The sequence below is a fragment of the Capricornis sumatraensis genome, chromosome 20 (genome assembly GCF_032405125.1).
Source record: "Capricornis sumatraensis isolate serow.1 chromosome 20, serow.2, whole genome shotgun sequence".
In the NCBI taxonomy this organism is placed as follows: Eukaryota; Metazoa; Chordata; class Mammalia; order Artiodactyla; family Bovidae; genus Capricornis; species Capricornis sumatraensis.
Window position 1 is genome coordinate 57,650,813 of NC_091088.1, and position 22,473 is coordinate 57,673,285.

General features: G+C 43.8%; 1 protein-coding gene and 1 pseudogene across 1 annotated transcript; both read right to left on the reverse strand.

Moving 5' to 3' along the window:
• Nucleotides 1–125: 125 nt before the first annotated feature.
• ZNF180 (zinc finger protein 180) lies at nt 126–17,713 on the reverse strand. The gene is made up of 4 exons (XM_068991735.1): nt 17,632–17,713; nt 8,702–8,776; nt 3,480–3,600; nt 126–2,140 (listed from the first exon to the last, which is right to left on the reverse strand). Exons 1-4 carry the CDS (start codon nt 17,680–17,682, stop codon nt 396–398), a joined length of 1,992 nt encoding a protein of 663 aa, XP_068847836.1. The 5' UTR covers nt 17,683–17,713; the 3' UTR covers nt 126–395.
• Nucleotides 17,714–22,003: 4,290 nt separating this feature from the next.
• LOC138097042 (small ribosomal subunit protein eS10-like) lies at nt 22,004–22,473 on the reverse strand (annotated as a pseudogene).

The window sequence follows — 22,473 nt, forward strand, 5'->3', positions numbered from 1 at the left end:
CTCCATACCATATTGCCCATTTAATGATAATTCTCTCAAATTCAGGTCGAAGTGCTTTCTGCAAGGAAAAGTGCCAAGAGTTATCACTCTCATGGGAATGTTTAACAAGGGTCAAGTTTGATTTTTTTTAAAACATGGAATTGCTAAGTAAAATACATGATTCATACTTTTTCTTTCTTCTCCAGAAAGAGTTTTCAGATACACAGTTTGAGAGAGCTAATGAAGAGCTTTTTTCCCACACACACTATTTTCATGCTTGTTCTTTCCAATACATGTAATCCTGGAGGAATGGAAGGAGGGAACAAGGGAATGAGGGGCTGAAGGGAGAAAGGGAAAGAGGGAGGGAGAAAGGGAGGCAAGGAGGAAGGGATATAGTCTGCTGAAAGATTTCCAGGCTAGTTACATCCATAGGGTTTCTCTTCTGTATGAGTTGCCTGATGTCTAATAAGTTTAGAACTATTAATGAAAGCTTTCCCACACTGATTACACGTAAAGGGTTTCTCTCCAGTATGAGTTCTTTGATGTACGATAAGTCGAGCACTTAAGCTGAATGTTTTTCCACACTGATCACATTCATAGGGTTTCTCTCCAGTATGAGTTCTCTGATGTTGAGTAAGGCATGAACTCTGCCTGAAGGATTTTCCACACTGACTGCACTCATAGGGCTTTTCGCCAGTGTGAGTTCTCTGATGTACAACAAGGACATAACTCTGGCTGAAGGACTTCCCACACTGATTACATTCATAGGGTTTTTCTCCAGTATGAGTTCTCTGATGCATAACAAGGTGAGAACTGCGGTTGAAAGATTTCCCACACTCATTACATTCATAGGGTTTCTCTCCAGTGTGAGTTCTTTGGTGTGCAACAAGTTGAGAGCTCCAGCTGAAGGATTTTCCACACTGATTACATTCAAAGGGTTTTTCTCCTGTGTGAGTTCTCTGGTGGGCAACAAGTTTGTAACTTTGACTAAAAGACTTTCCACATTGATTGCATTCATAGGGCTTTTCTCCAGTATGAATTCTTTGATGGGCAATAAGTTTATAGCTCTGGATAAATGATTTCCCACATTGATTACATTCGTAGGGCTTCTCTCCAGTATGAGTTCTTTGATGTGCGATAAGTTTGTAGCTCTGTCTAAATGACTTTCCACACTGATTGCACTCATAAGGCTTCTCTCCAGTATGAGTTCTCTGATGCACAACAAGGACATAGCTCTGGCTGAAGGATTTCCCACACTGATTACATCTATAAGGTTTCTCTCCAGTATGAGTTCTTTGATGGGAAACAAGGTGAGAGCTGCGGCTGAATGATTTCCCACATTCGTTACATTCATAAGGTTTCTCCCCTGTATGAGTTCTCTGGTGTGCAACAAGATGAGAGCTCCAACTGAACGATTTCCCACACTGATTACATTCAAACGGCTTCTCTTCAGAATGATTTCTCATGTTTTGAGCAAGGGATGAACTCTCGGAGGTCTTACGACATTTATACTGACTCTCTCCAGTGGAGTTTCTCTGTTGTTCATTATGGGATATGCTGTGGTTCAAAATTTGCCCACATTCCTTAAAATCAAAGGATCTTCCTTGTGCATGTATTTTCTCATGTATGTTTAAGGGTGTACCATGGTTAAAAGGTTGAATACTGTCACTAAATCCATAGGATTTATCTTCTGTTTGAGTTCTAGTAAACTGAATAAAATGAATACTCTGGGGGAGGTTTCCAAATTCATTATTTTCACAGAGTTTCTCTGTATCAGTAATCATCTGATGAGTGTTTACCATAGAATTATAATGTAATTTTTTAACATGTGAAGCATGTTTATGAAAACGGTTTCTTATAGGTATCAACTGTGATGAAAGAAGATTGGAATTCAGACCAGCCTTCTCCTCAGGGCTATCATTTTTGCAGTCTCTCTCATGAGTAATGGCGTTCCTGTGAGTAAATGTCACTTCCTTCAAAAGTCTCTCTTGTTTTTCCTGTTGCTTCTCCAACAGCTCCTTACAATCCTGAAATTCTTCACATGAAGATAACCAAGGATCATCTCTTGTCAACTTTTCTATCTTCACGCTATAGGATAGTTTGTCATCAAAAATGCTCTGCTTCAATCTCGATTCTCTTCTTCCAAGTGCAGTTGCCGAGTCTGGAAGAAAGCAAAACAGAACACCTAGCCAAAAATTGTTAGAGCTGGAATAGGGGGGGAAAAGCTGACAAGAAAGTAAGAAAATTATATGTGGATTTATTTTCAGCTATGGACCTATAATATGAATTGAAAAGCAAAAGGATGAGATGAGCAGTAAGCAGAGAACTACCACAGTCAGATAGCGTAACAAGGAATTAATATGAAACGATTTCAATCTTAGTGTTGCTGAATAAAGACTTTATATGTCAAATATCTCCATATTCCAAAATAGGATCATCTATGCAGAACTTACAGGATTGCAAAACAATTCTGCAGTTCTTAGTAAAAACACAGAGGATCCTTTCTATCCTCTTTAGTGCTAGACATATGTTCACTGAAATAGAAATTAGTGTCTACATTTCTAGGACTTTCTGAAGGCATGAAACTTGTTAGTACAGTGGTGTTAGTAAGACGAAGTCAAACAACTTTGTGAACCAGGAAAAAATAATGAGTGCACTGTTATCCCAGGTTCCCTAAAGGCCTTAGAGGCTAATATGGCCCCATGGATCCTTTTGGTCCCAAGTGAGAGAGGATGGAGATATGCTCATACACAGAAGCCTGAGTGGCTATTAGGCCAAGCAACAGAAGGTACATTTGGGAAAAAGTGGTGATGTATATAGTCCTCTTCGAGTGGGAGAAAAGAGAAAATGTGGCATCCCCTATGGGGATTTTTCATACAAATCACCTGTGAAAGAAAGTGAAAGTGTTAGTCATTCAGTTGTGTCTGACTCTTTTCAACCCCAATGGACTATAACCCATGAGGCTCCTCTGTCCATGGGATTCCCTAGGCAATAATACTGGAGTGGATTGCCATTTCCTTCTCCAGGGGATCTTCCTTCTCCAGGGATCAAACCTGCATCTCCTGCATTGGCAGGCTGATTCTTTACCACCCAGCCACCAGGAAGTCTATACCTGTAATGACTCCTAAATGTCTATTTCTCACCTGGATATGCATGTGGGAAAATTCTTTTTATACTCATCCTCTTGTTTGAACTAGATTACATCTAGTTTGGAAAGCTGAGAGGAAAGATACAGAACTTTGGGTGTCTGGACTGGGGACAAAAGAAGGTCACTGCAGAATCTGGTCCCTGTCTTTGGCTCTTAGGAACCTAGAAGACTGAATAAGCTCAAACTCACAAAGTTGTACCTTTGCTACCCTACAAACTAAAACTATATCTTCACCATACTAATCTTTGTGTGGCCAAAATCATTCTGGCCTCTGAACTCCCTAGATCCTGATCTGTGGAAATGAGAAATTATTTCAATATACAGATACCATTAAAAGGGACTGTACTCTTACCCCAAGAGTCCCTGTGGTTTTCCAGGATCACATCTCTGTCCAGGGTCCTCTGAGAGGAGCTCAAAGTGTCTTCTTCTTCCTGAGTGAAGTCCACAGTCACTGTTTTGAAGTTCACTCCCTCCTAAAACAGGACACACATTCCTACTCAGCTGGGTATCATTTCCTTCCAGTGTTCAGAGAGGAAAAGTTTGACAGAAGGAAGAAGGAAAACCTGATGGCCTGGACACAGTCCTGAGATAGTCAACATTTAAAAGATTCTAGGGGTATAAGTACCTTTTAGGCAAGCCCCTTTGGGTTTTGGATGCTGGACCTGTTTATATATAACCCCAAAGAGGAACATCAGAAAGAACTGACACACTGTTTTCTTTTTTGTAGACCTTAAAGAAAGTGCTAATTCTGATTTTTGTGTTGGTGAATATAAAATTCCAACTTAGCAATTCCCTCGAAATTATCAAGAAACTAACAGAACAGGTTCAGCAAATTTTTAACTGGCAAACGTCAGAGAGCAAATATTTTAGGCTTAGCAAGCCATACAGCCTCTATTACAATTAGTCAGCTCTGCTGCTATAGCACGACAGCAGCCACAGAAAATATATGAACAAATGGTTGTGGCTATATTACAATAAAACTTTACTTACAAAAACAGGTGATGGGCCAGATTTGGCACACAGCTTTGTTGATGCAGAGAATGAAATGTGGGACAGAAAATGAAATGTAGGCCTTAATGAAAGGCAGGATGTATAAGCTAAGAGCACTGGATTTGGAAAAGAGACTTGGGTTTTTTCCTCTATTAAGAGCATATATCTGAATTTTTTTTAATGTATCTAATCTGACTGTCTTTTAATAGTGAGGTTATTCCATTTCTACTTATTAGGCTTAACCATACCCAACTTATTATGTTGTTGAGTGAATTAAATTGTAATGATACATCAAAAGCCATTAGCAGAGTTTACTGAACAAAAAACAAAGGCTGGTAATTATCAGAATGCTTAGGTTTGAGAACACTGAAAAATTAAATGACAGTCAATGAGAGACCTTTATCCTGAACTCTTAGTCTCCAGAAAACAGTTCTATTTTGCCCACACTATGAGCTGCACCACAGAGCCTGTCATTACTGCCATGTAAAGGGGGTCTCTTGAGCTGCCTCCTGTAAGCAGGAAGAACCCTCCTTTTACGACTCTGTGTGTGTGTTTGTGTGTGTGTGTTTTAGTCACTCACTCATGTCTGACTCTGCGACTCCATGGACTATAGCCCACCAGGCTTCTTTGTCCATGGAACTTTCCAGGCAAGGATACTGGAGTGGGTTGCCATTTCCTTCTTCACCTTTTTGGACTATTAGGTGGTAAATCAAACTATACTCCAATAATTTTTTTTTAATTGAGTTAAAAAAAAAAGACTATTGGGCAGGAATTTTGTCCCAAAAAAGTACTGGATGTGATCTGTCCTTACCCAAAGGCAGCTAAAGCCACTGAAGTCGAATGCCACTTGCCAAGACATTTTAAAATAGATGGAGTGTTCTTAAGCTGTGGTTCATGAATAGGACACAAGGTCCCTGAAGCCCATGAAACTTGATGCAAAATGCTACTGTACTTGCATTTTTCTAAGCTGTGGCTCATAATTTTCACTAAAAATCTCAAAGATTTTCATAATGAGCTCAAAATGAGATTCAGAAAACTGCTCCCTGTGTTCAACATGGATCTATAGGTACTGTTTTTCAACTTCCAATCCATGCTTCCTGTAAAAACTTTTTTTAAAATTTACTTACTTATTTTTTGGCTGCACTAGGTCTTTGTTGCTATGTGGGCTTTTCTCTAGTTGTGCTGAGTGGGGGCTACGCCCTAGTTGCGATGCCTGGGCTTCTTATTGCAGTGGCTTGTCGTTTTGCAGGGCTAGGGCTCTAGATCACAGGCTCAGTAGTCGTGGCTCACAGGCCCACATGTGGGATTTCCCAGAGAAATCGAACCTGTGTCTCCTGCATTGGCAGGCGGATTCTTTACCACTGAGCTACCAAGGAAGCCCCATGCTTCTTTTTAATTAACATGCCCCTTCAGTGTTTAATGTAGGTCCCTTTAATAGCAAACTTCTTCAGATGTCAAATAATACTAGACTAGATTATCACCTCCTCTCCACCTCAAGCTTTATATTCTCAAAGTTCCAGAAATTTCTATCATAAGACCCACCACTCTTTCTTATCATTTGCATAGTGGAAATCTTGGTTACTAGGCTGTAATCCATGATGGCAGCGACAAGGTATTTATTTAACTCCAGTGCTTAGTACGGTATTGGTGTATAGCACAGACTAAATACATATTTGGTAACTTCTTTCAGTAAGTGAATCAACAGTATATCAACAGACTTTGTAATACATCAAAATAATCCTCGTTCAAATTCTGATTTAAGTCCTCTCTGTTCACCTGAATCTCACAAGGCTTATCACATACTCATCAGAAAAAGTCCCTTAAGTATGGATACTGGCTTTTCTGGACTTCTATCCCTTCTTATTCTATACTTCATCTACTTGTCCCCAGCTCCCCACTGCTCAAAATTCCTTCCCAAACCTTTCAGTTTGGGAATTCTTCTATAATAATGAAATCCTACATCTTCACCAAATATTCTCTCTACATCCCTGTGGTTTTTTTTTTTTTTAATAAGTATAGTAGTCTTTTTTTTTTTTTTTTTGGCTGTGCTAGGTCTTCATTGCTGGGCTTTTCTCTCTAGTTGCAGCAAGTGGGGGCTACTCTATAGCTGCAGTGTGTGGGTTTCTCATTGCAGTGGCTTCTCTCGTTGTGGAGCATGGAATCTCAGACTCTAGGGCCACGGCACGGAATTCAGTGGTCATGGCATGTGGGCTCCGCAGCACAGGCTCAATAGTTGTGGCACATAGGCTTAGTTGCTCTGCAGCACGTGGGATCTTCCTGGATTAGGGATCAAACACGTCTCTTACACTGGCAGGTGGATTCTTTACCACTGACCCATCAGGCATGCCCCATTCCTGAGTTAATAGAAACCTACACTTTCCCCCAAGGACTCCCTCCTCTGCAGACCTCACAGGCTCAGGGTGGTCATGCTCTTCCATCCAGGGGTCTCAGCATCAAAGGTGGAAAAGTGTGTGTGTCCTCCCAGAAACCCTGAAACTCAGGCCATTTACCTCACTTCTTGGAGCTTTGTTCTACCAATAACTTGAACACCACCTCCCTTCCATTCCACTGAAGATTTATATTAATAACACCTAGGATTTATCCTCTAATTCAACAACTTGTATTGTCTTGTCTTGGATGGTCTATAGCATCCATTTGTAGAGTTCTCCAGTAATAACAGAAAAATAACTGACTCTATGTGCGGTGTCAGGCAACGTGTTAAGCCTGTTGCATAAATTTGTTCTTGTTGTTTAGTCGCTGTGTCCAGCTCTTTTTTGACCCCATGGACTATAGCCCGCCATGGGATTTCCCAGGTAAGAATACTGGGTGGGGGGCGGGAGGTGCCATTTCTTCCTTCAGGTGTCCTGACCCAGGGTTTGAACCTGTGTCTCCTGCACTGGCAGGCGGATTCTTTACCACTTTAGCCACCAGAGAAACCCACTGCATAAATTACTGTTCATTGATTTCTTACAAGGTCCCTGAGAAAATACTATTAGCACCACCATTTTTCAGAGGAAAAGCTAGAAGGTTAGAGAAATTAACACATATGCCTAAGGTTAGTAACTGGGATGCAACTTCAAGTTTCCTTAACATCACAGACTATGTTCTCAGTCATCAACTCGTACAGCCAGCCTGACTTCCAGCCCCTCACTCTCACTCTTAGCGTGAGACCCTAGATCTTGAAACCACCATAAAGTACTCCACCTCTCAAGTCACACACAGAGAACTGCTCACTCTTTCATTACAACATCAGATTTCTCCACTTTAACTTGCTCAATTGTCCCCTTTACTCTTCTTATTCTTTGATGGTTTGGGGTCTTTATTCTATTGAAATACCTACTATTACTATTCTCCAGTCTGTAGTCTTTTCCTTTCTGTTTAGTATCCTTTTTATCTTTTCTATCTTAATTATTCAATTGAGAGTCTATGGATCATTCATCTTAATCTTTCTATTTGATATAGTCAAAAATTCCCTTTCAAATACTGCCTTAAACCTGTGGGCTGTGGGGCTTCCATTGAATGTAACTAAATACATCTAAATATCAACCTGCCCTCCATTATTATTAATGGCCACTATCTCAGAATGCCGTCTGATGTGAAGAGCCAACTCACTGGAAAATACCCTGATGCTTGGAGAGATTGAGGGCAGGAGGACAAGTGAGTGAAAGAGGATGAGATGGCTGGACAGCATCGCCAACTCAACGGACATGAGTTTGAGCAAACTCCAGGAGACACTGAAGCACAGGTAAGCCTGGCATGTCCACAGAGTTGCAGAGGCGACACGACTTAGCGACCAAACAACAATTTCAGAATGAATTTTTGGGACTGACCAGCAACCCCACTGTACCTCCTGAAGCAGCCTGTCTCCCCTAATCCAAGTTACTAACTTTTAGCCTTCTCCACTCTTCATCCAACATCTCTCCATTCTGATTACCACCCTCATGCTCAACAGATAATTTCACCTAATGGTTCACAGAGAAAAATGCAAGCCTTCCAATAATACCCTCAACCTCACTTTTCTTATATGAGCCCTTCTTCCTCTATGTTCTGAATTAATTCCCCTGACACTAATCAAGGACTGTTTTTTTAATGGCTATTTTTTATTTTTATACAATTTTGAAAGGTTACTTTCCATTTACAGTTATTACAAAATATTAGCTATATTGCCCATGTTGTATAATCTACCCTCAAGCCTGTCTTATAATCCATACTTTATACCTCCCAATTCTTCCCCTCAGTTCCTGCCACCTCCAGCACTGGTAACCACTAGCTTGTTCTCTGTGAGTTCTGCTTTATAGTTGTAGCTTCTCTCTCTCCTGACCCTGAACTTTTTTTTCACTTCCTCTTTCCTGCAACCATTTAAACCAAGCCAAATTCTTTCAAACCTTTAGAGGGAAGAAAATGACAACCCACACTCTCCAATTTCCATGCAGTTATAACCAACTTTGTGTAAAAGGTGAACATTCATCTCAATTTCCTCATTTTCTAGTCATTTTCTAATCAGTTCACTTCAATGTGGCTTCTGCTGCCTGCCAGCCATGCACATTTCTCAATCGAAAGACACAGAGGCCCTGTCCAACTCACCTGGGATGGGACGGCCAGTGACCGGGCATCTTCTCCCTCAACCTTGATGATAATCTCCTGAGGAAGGAGAGATTCCTGAGAAGGCAGAGCAGATGAGAAAAAGGAGAATAATCAGGGCTCAACACGCCTACTGTGAGTTGGCTAGGACCCAACAGACCACCTGTTTTAACACATCCCACCAACAAAACTTCTGCTCCTTCCCACCGGTAAGCTCAGGTAGGCCACGTGGGGAGAGATATGGGATACCCAGAGGAGCAATGAGGCATGAGACATGGCCTGATATCTCTGTGCATCTTCCAGACCAGCCCAGTTAGCAGCTGAATGGAGCTGAGTGACCCCAGACACCATATAGAAGGAAAGAACTGTCCAGCTGGGCCCTGCCTGAATTCCTGGATCACAGAATGGTAAGCAAATAGGATGGAATACAGCATGACTGAAGAATGATAAAGGAAAAGAACACCAAATTAACTTCATAAAATGTTTGGCAAAAAATACCACCGATAAGAGCACCACTAATAAGAATCTATACTGTTACAATTTCTTCCAAATCAGGAAGAAAACGGTAGAGACTTCCCTGGTGGTCCAGTGGCTAAGACTCTGAGCTCCCAATGCAGGGGGCCCAGGTTCCATCCCTAGTCAGGGAACTAGATCCCACCTGCTACAACTAAGACCCAACACAGCCAAATAAATACATATTTTTTAAAAAAGAAAGAAAAAGGTAGCTTCAACAGAAAAACCGACAAAGGAAAATGCACAGGCAACTCAACTATGAAGAAATAAAACAGCCATTGAATACACAAAAAGATGCTCATCTCTTTCAATCAGATAAAAATCATATCTCTATTTCTATAACTATCTCTGTGCATTAGAGACCATAAATTCACACCGACATTTCCAATTTAACAACACATTTTATTCTGGCCTCCCTGCTTTCTACATTTTTACCTTCCTTCCCTGGCTCCCATTATTCTATTTATATTTACTTCTTTGCTCAAACCCCTGTATGTAACCAATATCCCAACCACATGCACTATTTCTTCAGCCTGTGCTGATGACCCCTCCCCTGGTGGCCCACGATTTAAGAGATTCATATTCATATACTCTTAGTGGAGTTTTAAGTTGATACAACCTTCCTGGATTGGCAATATATTTTTTAAAATAACATTTTACTTGGAAATAGTTTAAAACTCCCAAGAAGTTACAAAAATAGAACAGACTTCCTGTGTATCCTTCACCCAGTTCCCCCCAATGATAGTATCGTATACAACCACAGCACACTGTCAAAACCATGAAACTGATATTAGAGCCACATTTTTAACTCGGGTACACACTTTATCCCGATTTTATCAGTTTTTATATATACTCTTTGCCTTTATGCTTGTTTTTTAATGGTAATGTTTAAAAATATGTAACATCCAGTAAGTCTACTTGAAAGTATTTCCTTAGGAAATAATAGAAAATACACTTAGGGAATTCCCTGGCAGTCCAGTGGTTAGGACTTAGGACTTGTACTGCCGTGGCCTGAGTTCAGTCCCTGGTCAGGAAACGAAGATTCTGCAAGCCGTGCAGAACAGCCCCACCCTCCCACCTTCCCCCACCCAGCCCCAGAAAAACACAAAGTACATTTAAATACATATACAAGAAAGCTCATTAAAAAGTTACATTAACATAGCAAAAATGGGAGGAGGGATTAAGTGTCCATTAGTAAGTGACTATTTAAATAAATCATGCTTCATCCAGGTAACTGACTACTCTTCAGCAGCCAAGAGAAGAAAAGATAGATTTGTATGGATTGAGGCATACAAATGACAGAAAGATGTCTGTAACATATTGTTGAGTAAAAAAAAATTAAGGACAGCAGTATGGACTATGAATAAATTTTTATAGAATATAAACAAGCACAGAAAAATCTGGAAAGACAGTCTCAAAAGCATTAAAAGCAGCTGTATTTTGGAAATGCAGAATTGAGGGACAGGCTCACAGTCTGTGTTTCAACACTGTATCCATTTTTAAATGACATTTGTTTTCCTATATTCAATACAGAGAAAAAAAACAGCAAAAAATGTTTCCTCTTGAATAATCACTTTGAAACAAGGCAATTCCTTTGTGGCTTCCTGAAGTTTTTACTACCGAGTATAATGATTCAATCCGCCAACTGACAGTTCCTTCAAGAATAGGCATATCTCTTTTCATTGCACTTTACAGATACTGACTTTTACAAACTGAAGGTCTGTGGCAACATCACATCAAGTGAGCCTATTGGTTCCATGTTGCCAACAGCATCTGCCCACTTCCTGTCTGTGTCACGTGTCATTAATTCTCAAAACATTTAAAACTTTTTAAGCATTATTGTATTTGTCATGATGATCTGTGATCAGTGATCTCTGATGTTACTATTGTGATTGTTTGGGGCTTCCCAGGTGGCTCAGCTGTAAAAAATCCTCTTGCAATGCAGGAGACTTGGGTTCAACCCCTGGGTCCAGAAGATCCCCTGGAGAATGAAATGGCAACCCACTCCAGTATTCCTGCCTGGGAAATCCCATGGACAGAGGAGCCTGGCAGGCTACAGTCCATGGGGTTGCAAAGAGTCAGACAGGACTCAACTGCTAAACAACAACAAAACTGTGATTGTTCTGGGATGTCAAGAATCGTGTCCACATACAAGAGGGCAAATTTAACCCATAAATGCTGTGTAGATTCTGACTGCTCCACTGCCTAGCCCTTCCTCAGTCTCTCTCCCTCTCCTCAGGACTCCTTAATTCTCTGAAACACAACGATATTTAATTAGGCCAATCAATAGCCCTTCAGGAGCCTCTAAGTGTTCAGGTGAAAGAGAGAGTTTCATGTCTCTCAATTTAAAAGCTAGAAAGGATTAAGCTTAATATGGAAGGCATGTGAAACCTGAGACAGGCCGAAAGCGAAACCTCTAGCACCAAGCAGTTAGCCAAGTTCTGACTACAGAGGAAAAGCTCTTAAGGGAAATGAAAAGTGCTACTCCAGAGAGCACATGGATGACAAGAAAGCGAAACAGCTTTATTTATGATATGGAGAAAGTAAGTAGTCTAGAGAAGATCAAACCAGCCACAACATTCCCTTCAGCCAAAACCTCATCCACAGGCACGTCCTATCCCTTAAATTCTGTGAAGGCTGAGAGAGGTGAGGATGCTGCAGAAGAAAAGTTTGAAGCTACCAGAGACTGGTTCATAAGGTTTAAGGAAAGAAGCTGTTTCCTGTGACATAAAAGTGCAAAGTCAAACAGCAAGTGCTGATGAAGAAGCCGCAGCAAGTTATGCAGAAGATCTAGCTAGGTAGTTATCGAAGGTGGCTATACTCAGCAACAGATTTTCCATGTAGACAAAACAGCCTCATACTGGAATAAGATACCATCTAGGACTTTCCTAGCTAGAGAGGAGAATCGATGTTGGGCTTCAAAGTTTCAGAGGACAGGCTGACACTCTTGTTAGGGGCCAATGCAGCTGGTGACTAATTTAAAGCCAGTGTTCATTTACCACTCTGAAAATCCTAGGGCCCTTAAAAATTATGTTAAATCACTCTGCCTGTGCTCTATAAATGGAAAAACAAAGCCTGGATGATGGCCTATCTCTTTACAACATGGTTCACCAAACATGTTAAGCCTGCTGTTGAGACCTATTGCTCAGAAGATTCTTTTCAAAATATTACTGCTCACCTGAGAGCTCTGATGGAGATGTACAATGAGGTTAATGTTGTTTTGATGCCAGCTAACATAACTTCCATTCTGCAGCCCATGCAGAGGGATCATTTCAACTCTCAAGTCTTATTGTTTGAGAAATGCATTTCACAAGGTTATAGCTGCCAAAGACAGTGATTCTGCTGGTGGATCTGGGCCAAGAAAATCGAAAATCTTCTAGAAAGGATTCATCAGTCTAGATACCATTAAGGAGGTGTGTGTGCGTGTGTGTGTTTGTGTGTGCGCGCATGTGTGTAAAATCTTCTGGAAAGGATTCATCAGTCTAGATACCATTAAGGAGGTGTGTGTGTGTGTGTGTGTGTGTGTGTAAAATCTTCTGGAAAGGATTCATCAGTCTAGATACCATTAAGGAGGGGTGTGTGTGTGTGTGTGTGTGTGTGTAAAATCTTCTGGAAAGGATTCATCAGTCTAGATACCATTAAGGAGATGTGTGTGTGTGTGTGTGTGTGTGTGTGTGTGTGTGTGTGTGTAAAATCTTCTGGAAAGGATTCATCAGTCTAGATGCCATTAAGGAGGTGTGTGTGTGTGTGTGTGTGTGTGCACGCATGCACACATGCTCAGTCATGTCTGACTCTTTGTGACCCCATGGACTGTGACCTGCCAGGCTCCTCTGTCCATGGGATTTTTCAGGCAAGAATACTGGAGTGGGCTGCCATTTCCTCCTCCAGGAGACCTATGGGAAGAGGTCAAAATACCAATATTAACAGGAGTTTGGATGAAGCTGATGCTAACCCTCATGGATGACTTTGAGGAGTTTAAGACTTCAGTGGAGGAAGTCACTGTAGATGAAGTGAAAATATCAAGAGAACTAGAGTTAGAAGTGGAGCCTGAAGGTGGGACTGAATTGCTGCAATCTCATGGAAAAAAACTTTAATGAACGAGGAATGGTTTCTTGTGGACAGGCAAAGAAAAGTGGTTTCTTGAGTTGGAATCAATTCCTGGTGAAGATGCTGGTGAAATGACAACAAAGGATTGGACTTCCCTGATGGTCCAGAGATTAAGAATCTGCCTGCCAAAGCAGTGGACATGGGTTCAATCCCTAGTCCGGGAAGAGCCTACAAGTTGTGGGGCAAGTAAGCCCGAGGTCTCTAGAGCCTGTGCTCCACAACAGAAGCTACCACAGTGAGAAGCCTACGGACCCCAACTAGAGAGTAGCTTCACTTTCCACAACTAGAGAAAGCCTGTGCACAGCAACGAAGACCCTAGTGCAGCCAAAAGAAAGAAAGAAAGAAAACCTTAAAAAAAAAAAAGAAATTAGAATATGACCTGAAGTTAGTTGATAACACAGCAGGAGGGTGAGAGGATTGATTGCTATTCTGAAAGAAGTTATATTTTCAGTTATGTGGGTTAATGCTACCAGATAGCACCTGCAGGCTACAGAGATATTGTTTATAAACAAACAAAGCAATTGGATAAGGCAAATTTCACTGTTACCTTCTTTTAAAAAATTGCTACAGCCACCCTAACCTTCAACAACCACCACCCCAATCGGTCAGCAGCCACCAATGAGGCAAGGCCCTCCACCAGCAAAAAGATTATGACTTGCTGAAGGCTCAGATGTTGATCAGCAATTTTTAGCAATAAGATATTTTAAAATTAAGGTGTGTACATTGTTACGGGGCTTCCCTGGTGGCTCAGTGGTAAAGAATCTGCCTACTAATGCAGGAGACTGGGGTTCGATCCCTGGGTCAGAAAGATCCCCTGGAGAAGGAAATGGCAACCCAATCCAGTATTTTTGCCTGGGAAATCCCATGGACAGAGGAGCCTGCAGGTTTACAGTCCATGGGGTTGCAAAAGAGTTGGATGCAACTCAGCAACAACAAAAACATTGCTTATTTAGACACAGTGCTACTGCACACTTCACAGACTCCAGTATAGTGTACACATAACTCTGATATGCACTGGGAAACCAAAACATTCATGTGCCTCCCACTGATAGGGGACAGAGTAAAGGGACAAAGTAGGCAATTAAACAGTTAATCCCACTAGGGGATTGTAAGTAAAGAAAAAAGTATAGGAGACCCCTGTAAGTTAATGATCACTCAAGAAAGCAGGCTTGCCTAGCAACAAAACCGGGCAGCAGGAGCATATGAGACACGCCCCCCAAAGAATAAAACAATGGTGGTGTGAGACCCACATCCTGATAGGCGAGCTCAGTAAGTTAATGACTCCTATGACACGCTCCTCTGTGTGCACAAAAACAAAAATATAAGCAAACAGTGACACTCTTGTTTACTAAAACCTGAGACAATGCAGCATTTTTAGCATGAGCATATGTTACTTACGCTTATGCAAAAGAGCATAATCTCTTTTGTTCATTTCCACTGTGCCGTGACAGTCCCGTGACCATGTAGGGACAAGAAAACTTCCCTGCCCAATGTGGAGGAGGAGTTGATGATGGAAGCATGACGTCTACTCAAGAAGGAGGAAGGTGGTCCTCTCCCGCTCCTCACTCTTCCCTTGATTATAAAACTGTAGCCCACTAAGTTTCAGGGGCATGGTCCCCTCTTGGCCGCCTGCTTATAAGCCTCACAAGTGTCCTATCCTAATAAGTTGCTTTTTTAGCTATCACTTTGCCTCACTGTGCTGAGATATAAAGAACTGGAGCTCTTCGGAGCCCCAGAAATGCCACCCAGCAGTTTCTGTCGTAAGTCATGTCTGACTCTTTGTGACCCCCTGGACTATAGCACACCAGGCTTCTCTGTCCTCTACTGACTCCTGGTGTTTGCTCAAATTCATGTCCATTGAATTGGTGATGCTGTCTAACCATCTCATCCTCTGCCACCTCCTTTTCTTCCAGCCCTCAATCTTTCCCAGCATCAGGGTCTTTTCCAGTGAGACGGCTCTTCACATCAGCTGGCCAATATACTGGGGCTTCAGCTTCAGCATCAGTGCTTCCAGTGAATATTCAGGGTTGATTTCCCTTAGGATGGGCCTAAGGTGGTTTCACCATGACCCTTTTTAGATTTACTTATCTGATCAACTCCTCTGTGAGTAACTGATCTCCCATGTCCACTGCTAGGCTCTCTTCCACACAGGCACCCCTTGGCCCACCAGGACTCTGCTGCCCCACAGGAGGCCGGCCTCCGCCAAGAAGCCCTTGTCATGCTGCCTGGGCTCTGACTCTGCAGGCCTCTTCTCACGTGCCACTTGGATGTGGACTCTGCGTCAATGCCCTTAACATCCTGCCTGAGCTCTGATACTCCACACTGGGGCACTCTCATGTGTAGACTGGAGAAGGCCATGGCACCCCACTCCAGGACTCTTGCCTGGAAAATCCCATGGACGGAGGAGCCTGGTAGGCTGCAGTCCATGGGGTCGCTAAGAGTCGGGCACGACTGAGCAACTTCACTTTCGCTTTTCACTTTCATGCATTGGAGAAGGAAATGGCAACCCACTCCAGTGTTCTTGCCTGGAGAATCCCAGAGACAGAGGAGCCTGGCGGGCTGCCGTCTATGGGGTCGCACAGAGTCGGACACGACTGAAGCAACTTAGCAGGAGCAGCATGTGTAGATGTTCTCTGCCTGCTCAGGCTGTGACATGCCACACCAGGAGGCACCTCCACCCCCAAACATGGGTGCCTGTCTCACCCTGCTGTGGCTCAGACACCCCAAGCTGGACCAGCCCTTGCATGGACATCCCCACTGCACTTGGGCTACCCACACTGGTGCATCCACTCTCGGGAAGTCCTTCTCACCAGCTGTTCCTGTCACCCCAAACGAGCACCTCCTCCTCTGTATGGGCACTTACCTCACCTGACCTGGGCTCAGACTCCTGATGCCACCTCCTCACCCTGCTTGGTCACTGACATCCCCACACATGGACACCCTCGTCACCCTGATCAGGCTGTAACGCCCCACGGTAGGCAGCCCTCCCTTAGCTGCTGACACCTACCTGGCTCTGCCCCACCTAACAGCTTCAGGACTGAACTGTTCAGGAAGGGAAAGGCGAAATTCTAATTTAACTGATTTTTTTTAAGTTTGATTTTTTTTAATGTGGGCCATTTGTAAAGTCTTTATTGAAGGTATTACAATATTGTTTCTGTTTTATGTTTTGGTTTTTTTGGCTGGGAGGCATGGGGGATCTTAGCTCTCCAACCAGGGATTGAACCCACATCCCCTGCATTGGATGCTGCTACCGTGCTAAGTTGCTTCAGTCGTGTCTGACTCTGTGAGACCCCGTAGACGGCAGCCCACCAGGCTCCTCCGTCCATGGGATTTTCCAGGCAAGAGTCCTGGAGTGGGGTGCCATTGCCTTCTCCCCTGCATTGGATGGAGAAGTCTTAATTGCTGGACCACCAGGGAAGTCCCCTAATTTAACATTTTAAAGAAATGAAATGTTCTCAAAGAATATATGCTGTAGGAAAATGCTTTAAACTGTTTATTTCTTAGACTTAAAATGCACTGCATAAAAGGACAAAAATAGAGCTAAATGAAAACAGAAAGTCACTTGGAATACAACTTACAGATAATCTTTGTTAACTGATAAATGTATAACATATTTTCCATGTACATGCAAATTACACCCCTTTATAAAAAGCATTGTGAAATGCTATTTACTTAACACAGATCATAAATATCTTTTCAGCCTATCAGTAGCTACACTGAATTCCATTCAAAGTTTTACTATAACTCATTTAACTCTCTTCTTGCATTGAATATTCTTGAAATTTCTTTCCAACTGCTATTCCCAAGCACCGCCGTGAGTTGCTGGTTAAGAGGGAAACAGCACCCTAAGGGCTTTGCATTGTCGTTGCTTAGTTGCTCAGCTGTGTCCAACTCTTTGCAACCCTACGGACTGCAGCCCGCCAGGCTCCCCCGTCCATGGAATTCTCTAGGCAAGAATACTGGAGTGGGTTGCCATTTCCTTCTCCAGGGCATCTTCCCCACCCAGGGACTGAACTCACATCTCCTACATTGGCAGGCAGATTCTTTATCACTGAGCCACCAAGGAAGCCCAGTGCTTTTGATACGAGATGCCAAATTCCTTCCAGAAAGAGTTATTTGGGTTACAAGGGTGAGGAAGTGAAGGGAGCTCCATAAAATGAATAAAAAGTGTTAGAAGCTTGCTGACTGGGAGGGACCAGAAGCCCCAAGACATGACAAAGAGAGCCAGACAGCCTCCCATGCCCAGAGGATCAGACTGTGAGGCATAAGGGGAGCAAACTCTAGTCTCCCAGGAGAAGGGAAGCTCCACTCACCTGCATGCAGGCCTTCAGGGACCCTTGGGGCTTTTCATCCTGCTCTTCCATGCTCTCCTCCAGGCACAGGCAGGGGCCTGAGATCCTGAGCTGCAAGAGGAGAAGCCCTGAGTATAGCATCCTCCTGTAGGTCCACTGTGGGCCACACCCCACCATCAGCCTCTGATTCAGGGATGCAGTCTCCATGGCAACTGTGTTTCTAGAAGCTCCTGCCCAGATAGTCTTGCCTGAATAGCTATGCTTGTATCTAGTCGCTAGTCCCTCTCCCAGGCCAAGACTCTGCAGTTCCACTGGATGTTCCAGTGTCTGGGGCCTCTGGACCACCTACCTGGAAGCCCACCATGTGCCCAAGCTCCACCTTACACCCATCACCAAAATCTGCAGCATGAATCAGTCTATGTCCCACTGGATCCTGGGACCCCCCCCCTCCACAACCCTGCCCTGCACTCCTACAACCACCCAGCACACTGAGGATCCCCTAGTGTCCACCTGCCACCCTCAACCTGAATCTGCAGACCCAAATCAGCACTTCTTCCTAGCGCAAACAGCAGGGCTCTGGGCTTGATGGTGTTGTTTACTTGCTAAGTCATGTCCGACTCTTGCAACCCCATGGACTGTAAACCTACAGGCTCCTCTGTCCATGGGATTTCCTAGGAAAGAATACTCGAGTGGGTTGCCCTTCGCTTCCCAGGGCATCTTCCCATCCCAGGGATCGAACCTTTGTCTCCTGCACCCCAGGTGGATTCTTTAGCACTGAGCCACCATGTAGCCCCTGGGCTTGATGACCCAAACGCCTGATTAACTGCGTGAAGTTCATTACTTAGCCGTGCCCCTCCCAGGATCCTATCCTTCCACTGACCCTCCAGCACCTGTCGACTGCCTCTCACTTCCTGTTCAAAAAGCCAAGCATAAGCACAGAGCTCAGCTACACCCACGACCTCCTCCCTCCTGGGATCGGTGGGCCTCTACCAGAAGAGTGCCAGGCCAGACTCCCCACCACTCAAAATCCTCCTAGGCCCCCCATCAACCCCCCATCACCGCTGAATCCAAAACATGGCAGCATGGGGCTGGAGGTCGCCCTGACAAACACAGTACCTGCTAGTCCCTCCTAGGCCCTGAATGTGGACCTGTTGTTTGTGTACCGGCTCGATGTTTCTGGGTTTGAGACTCGGAACAGCTCCTGGCAAATCCCCGCCTCCACAAGCCATCCCTGCCCCATTGCTCTCTCTACCCATCCCTCAGCCCCCCTGGATCCTCACTCAAACAGTACAGTGTGAGTTCATAATGCAGCTGTACCCTGAACCTGCACCCAAACCGCTTTCTCCACAATCTCCCCAGGCCCCTACGTGCGTCGCACCTGGGACGCGCGCAGAGCACAGTACCGGGATCTGCAGTTGCCCCAGCATCACCACCAACTTCTGTGATCTGAGGCTGAAGCACCGCCCACGCAGGTCCCAGATTCCCCCACCCACATACTCAGTCCCAGCCACCCGCCTAGACCCTGCGCATGCGCGCACCAGGCACCCGGCGTTGCCCCGCCCCCTCACCAACCTGAGCGTCCACCAGCTCGAGGGCCAGGCAGGGCCTGTCACAGCTTCGGTGCACACCACCGCTCTGCGGCAAGACGAGCTCGGTTAGGCAATTCTCTGCCACGACTCTGCACACGACAGACTAGCCTTAAGCTAGTTCTATCCCCTCCCTTAGTCGGCATCCACAAGGCCGCTCAGCTTAACCGCCAAAGGGCCGAGGTGCACGGAGATTGCAAGCGTCCGCGCGAGGGACAATGGCTGCACTTCTGGCCGAACACGGAAGTGCGCTTGGACTCTGCGAGCCGGAACTACAATTCCCAGAAGCCTCGGCGATGCGGGCGGTGATTTGGGGGTGGTTCCAGCTTCATACCCGGGGTGGACTCGGGAGGTGGCCGGCCACACTAGAACCAGGTGTCAAAATTGAATTAGCGGCTGAGGGGTGCGAGTGTGCGGGTCCGAGTTTTTCCGCGGCGTTGAGACTAGGAGCCAGATCGGAAATGGAGGCCAAAAAACCGATGCATGGGAAGTGGCTGTCTTGGGAAAGGCCGGCCCTAGGCTCGGCTTGACGTTCAGGAGTGACAGTGAAAACGGGATGCGGTTGGAAACGTATTTTCATACAGCTTTATTTTTAAGCTTTCTCCTTTAATACTGTCAAGAAACTGTAGTTTTCCTCACGTGAATCTGACTTTAACAACAAAAAATTACTGCTGTTTGAAATGTAATCTCTACCCCCAAAGTTTCTTATAGCTGGTTATTGTGGTTGATTTTTTAAAGTATTTATTTTGTATCTGGTTAACCTACTGAAATGTTCTGAATTCTTATAGTATTCCATTTGATTTTCCTGGCTTCTCTAGTGAGCCAGTCATCTACAGATAGTAATTTCATCTCTTCCTTACCGGTATTTTAAACCAGATACTCCCTTTTACAGAAAATGAAACTGAAGCCCAGTAATATTAACAGGTTGTATTGTAAGGGCAGAATTAGTATTAGAGTTCAAGAAGTCTGACTCTGCAAAGTACATTGGTAGAAACATGGGATGGGGACGGACAGTTTCAGTTTAGGAAGGTGAAAAATTCGGGACATGGAAGACGGTGAGATTTTCACAATAATATCAATGCACTCAGTGCCATTGAACTGTATGGTTAAATATGGTTAAGATAGTATGTTTTAAATTATGTGACTTTTGCCACAATAAAAGAGAAAAATCTGACTCTGGAATCCATGCTCTTAATTTCTGTATTACGCAATTTGCCCCTTGCCTACATACCAGGATCTTTCCTCTACATAAGCAATTCTCAGTTTACAAACAAGACAGATAAAGGAGCTTCCCTGGTGGCTCAGCAATAAAGAATCCGCCTACCAATGCAGAAGACATGGGTTCAATCCCTGTCCCAGGAAGATCCCACAAACCATGGAATGTATCTATTGAGCCTGTGCTAGAGCCCAGGAACTGCAACTACTGAAGCCTGTTGGCCTTAGAACCCACGCTCAGCAAGAGCAGCTCACGCATCAAAACTAGTGAGTAGCTCCCGCTCAGCACAACTAGAGAAAAGCCCAAGGAGTAACAAAGACCCAGCGCAGCCAGTAAATAAAATAATTTTTAAAAAAGACAGAGAAAGGTTCACATTTATTTATAAGAGAAGCAAAAAAAAGCCCTACAAATAAATTTAGTAAAATATATAGAGACATTAGTAGAAGCCTTCGAAACTACTGAGATAAAAGACATACAAATGCTACATTACAATGGTTGTGTTGTAAAGAGGTCAAATATTGTAGATTGATCTACAGATTTAGTAAAATAAGACAAAATCACGATGTGGTTTTTGGAGTGTTATCTCATCTTCTCTTTTTTCTGTTCACTTTTTTGTTTTCATTGTTTTTTTTCACTTCAAGATATTCAGACATTAAAGCACTAGTACTATATAGCTTAAAACTGACTTTGTCTTCTGTTTGGCCATTTTTTTTCTTTAAAAACGAATAAGATGGTAATATCTACTTGCAAGAGCACCTGAGTCCCTGACCTAACCTGAATATCACAGACTTTGGAATAGCTACTCCTGAGGAACAGAAACTCATTCTACACAGATGACCATCTAACCCAGAGATTTCTCTCTCAGTTGCTTGAGGATTGGCTGAGACCCAAGTTTCATACTGAGGTTCTATTGGCCAGGAGTTGGGTGCGGGCTCAACAAGTACGGAAGAGCAAAGTTTTGAATTCATTTGCTTCAAAGACAAAGATAAGGGAGAGGGAGAGTGTAATCTGTCTCTCTCATATCTGGGGAAGCGAGGAGGAAGTTCTCAGCAGGATAAAAAGGACAGTCCTTTTCCTTTGCTGAATCCTCTGCCTCAAACGATAAATGTTGGAGGGACCAGTGCTTAGTTTGTCAGCCCCTACTCATCTCTGTCTTCATCTACTCTCTTTGGGATCTGTAGGGAAAAAGGTTAATTCAGCAGGTCTGAATTGCTCAAACCCTACCTATTTCCCTCAAAAAGCCTATTTCCAAGGACTAGTTCTTGGTCAACTTCCTGGAAACTGAGGAACATGGTGTCTTCCAGACTTCACCACCTGTACCTTTTCCTTTTGCTGATTTTACTCTCTGTCCTTTTGCTGTCATGAGCCATAACAATGATCATAACAACTTGGAGGTCCTGTGAATCCTTTCAGCAAATCATTGAGCCTGACGGTGGTCCTGGGGACCCCTGACACAAGATCTCATCTAACCCCATAACTTCAAATCCCACTGACAATTCCCAATATATATTTCCAGCCCTGCTCTATCTAGACTTTTTTTTTTAATTTTCTATTTACAGGTTTATTCAACACAAAGCAATCTCTTTCAACTTTACTGAGGTGGCTGACCACATCCATGACCAAATTCACCTCTAAACTGGAATTCAGTTGCTGACCCAGCCCCAGCCTCAGCTTTCTTGTGGGCACCAGGGGGCACGGCGTTTCGTCTGTAGGTGTTTCTGTCGGCTTCCCCTTGCGTGAGCCTTGTAGGTTGCTCTCCCTGTAGACCTTTGGCCAGTCTCAGGATGGCTGTGGTGCAGGGTGGCAGGCACAATCTCAGGGGACAGGTTGGAGGACGCTCTTGTTGGTGAGGTACCAGTAGAAGTGTCTCCAGGCAAACTGTTCCTTCACATAGCCTCGTGGTTTGAGAGACTGCAAGGCTTTCAAGACGTGCAGATTGGGCACGTTCTTGTCTGCCAGCTCTGGGTGATACGGTGTGTGGACATCCTTCTTGGCCACCATCACCCCCTCCTTAAAAAGGAGTTCATAAATGGCAATCCAGTTCTTCTTGGGCATCAACAT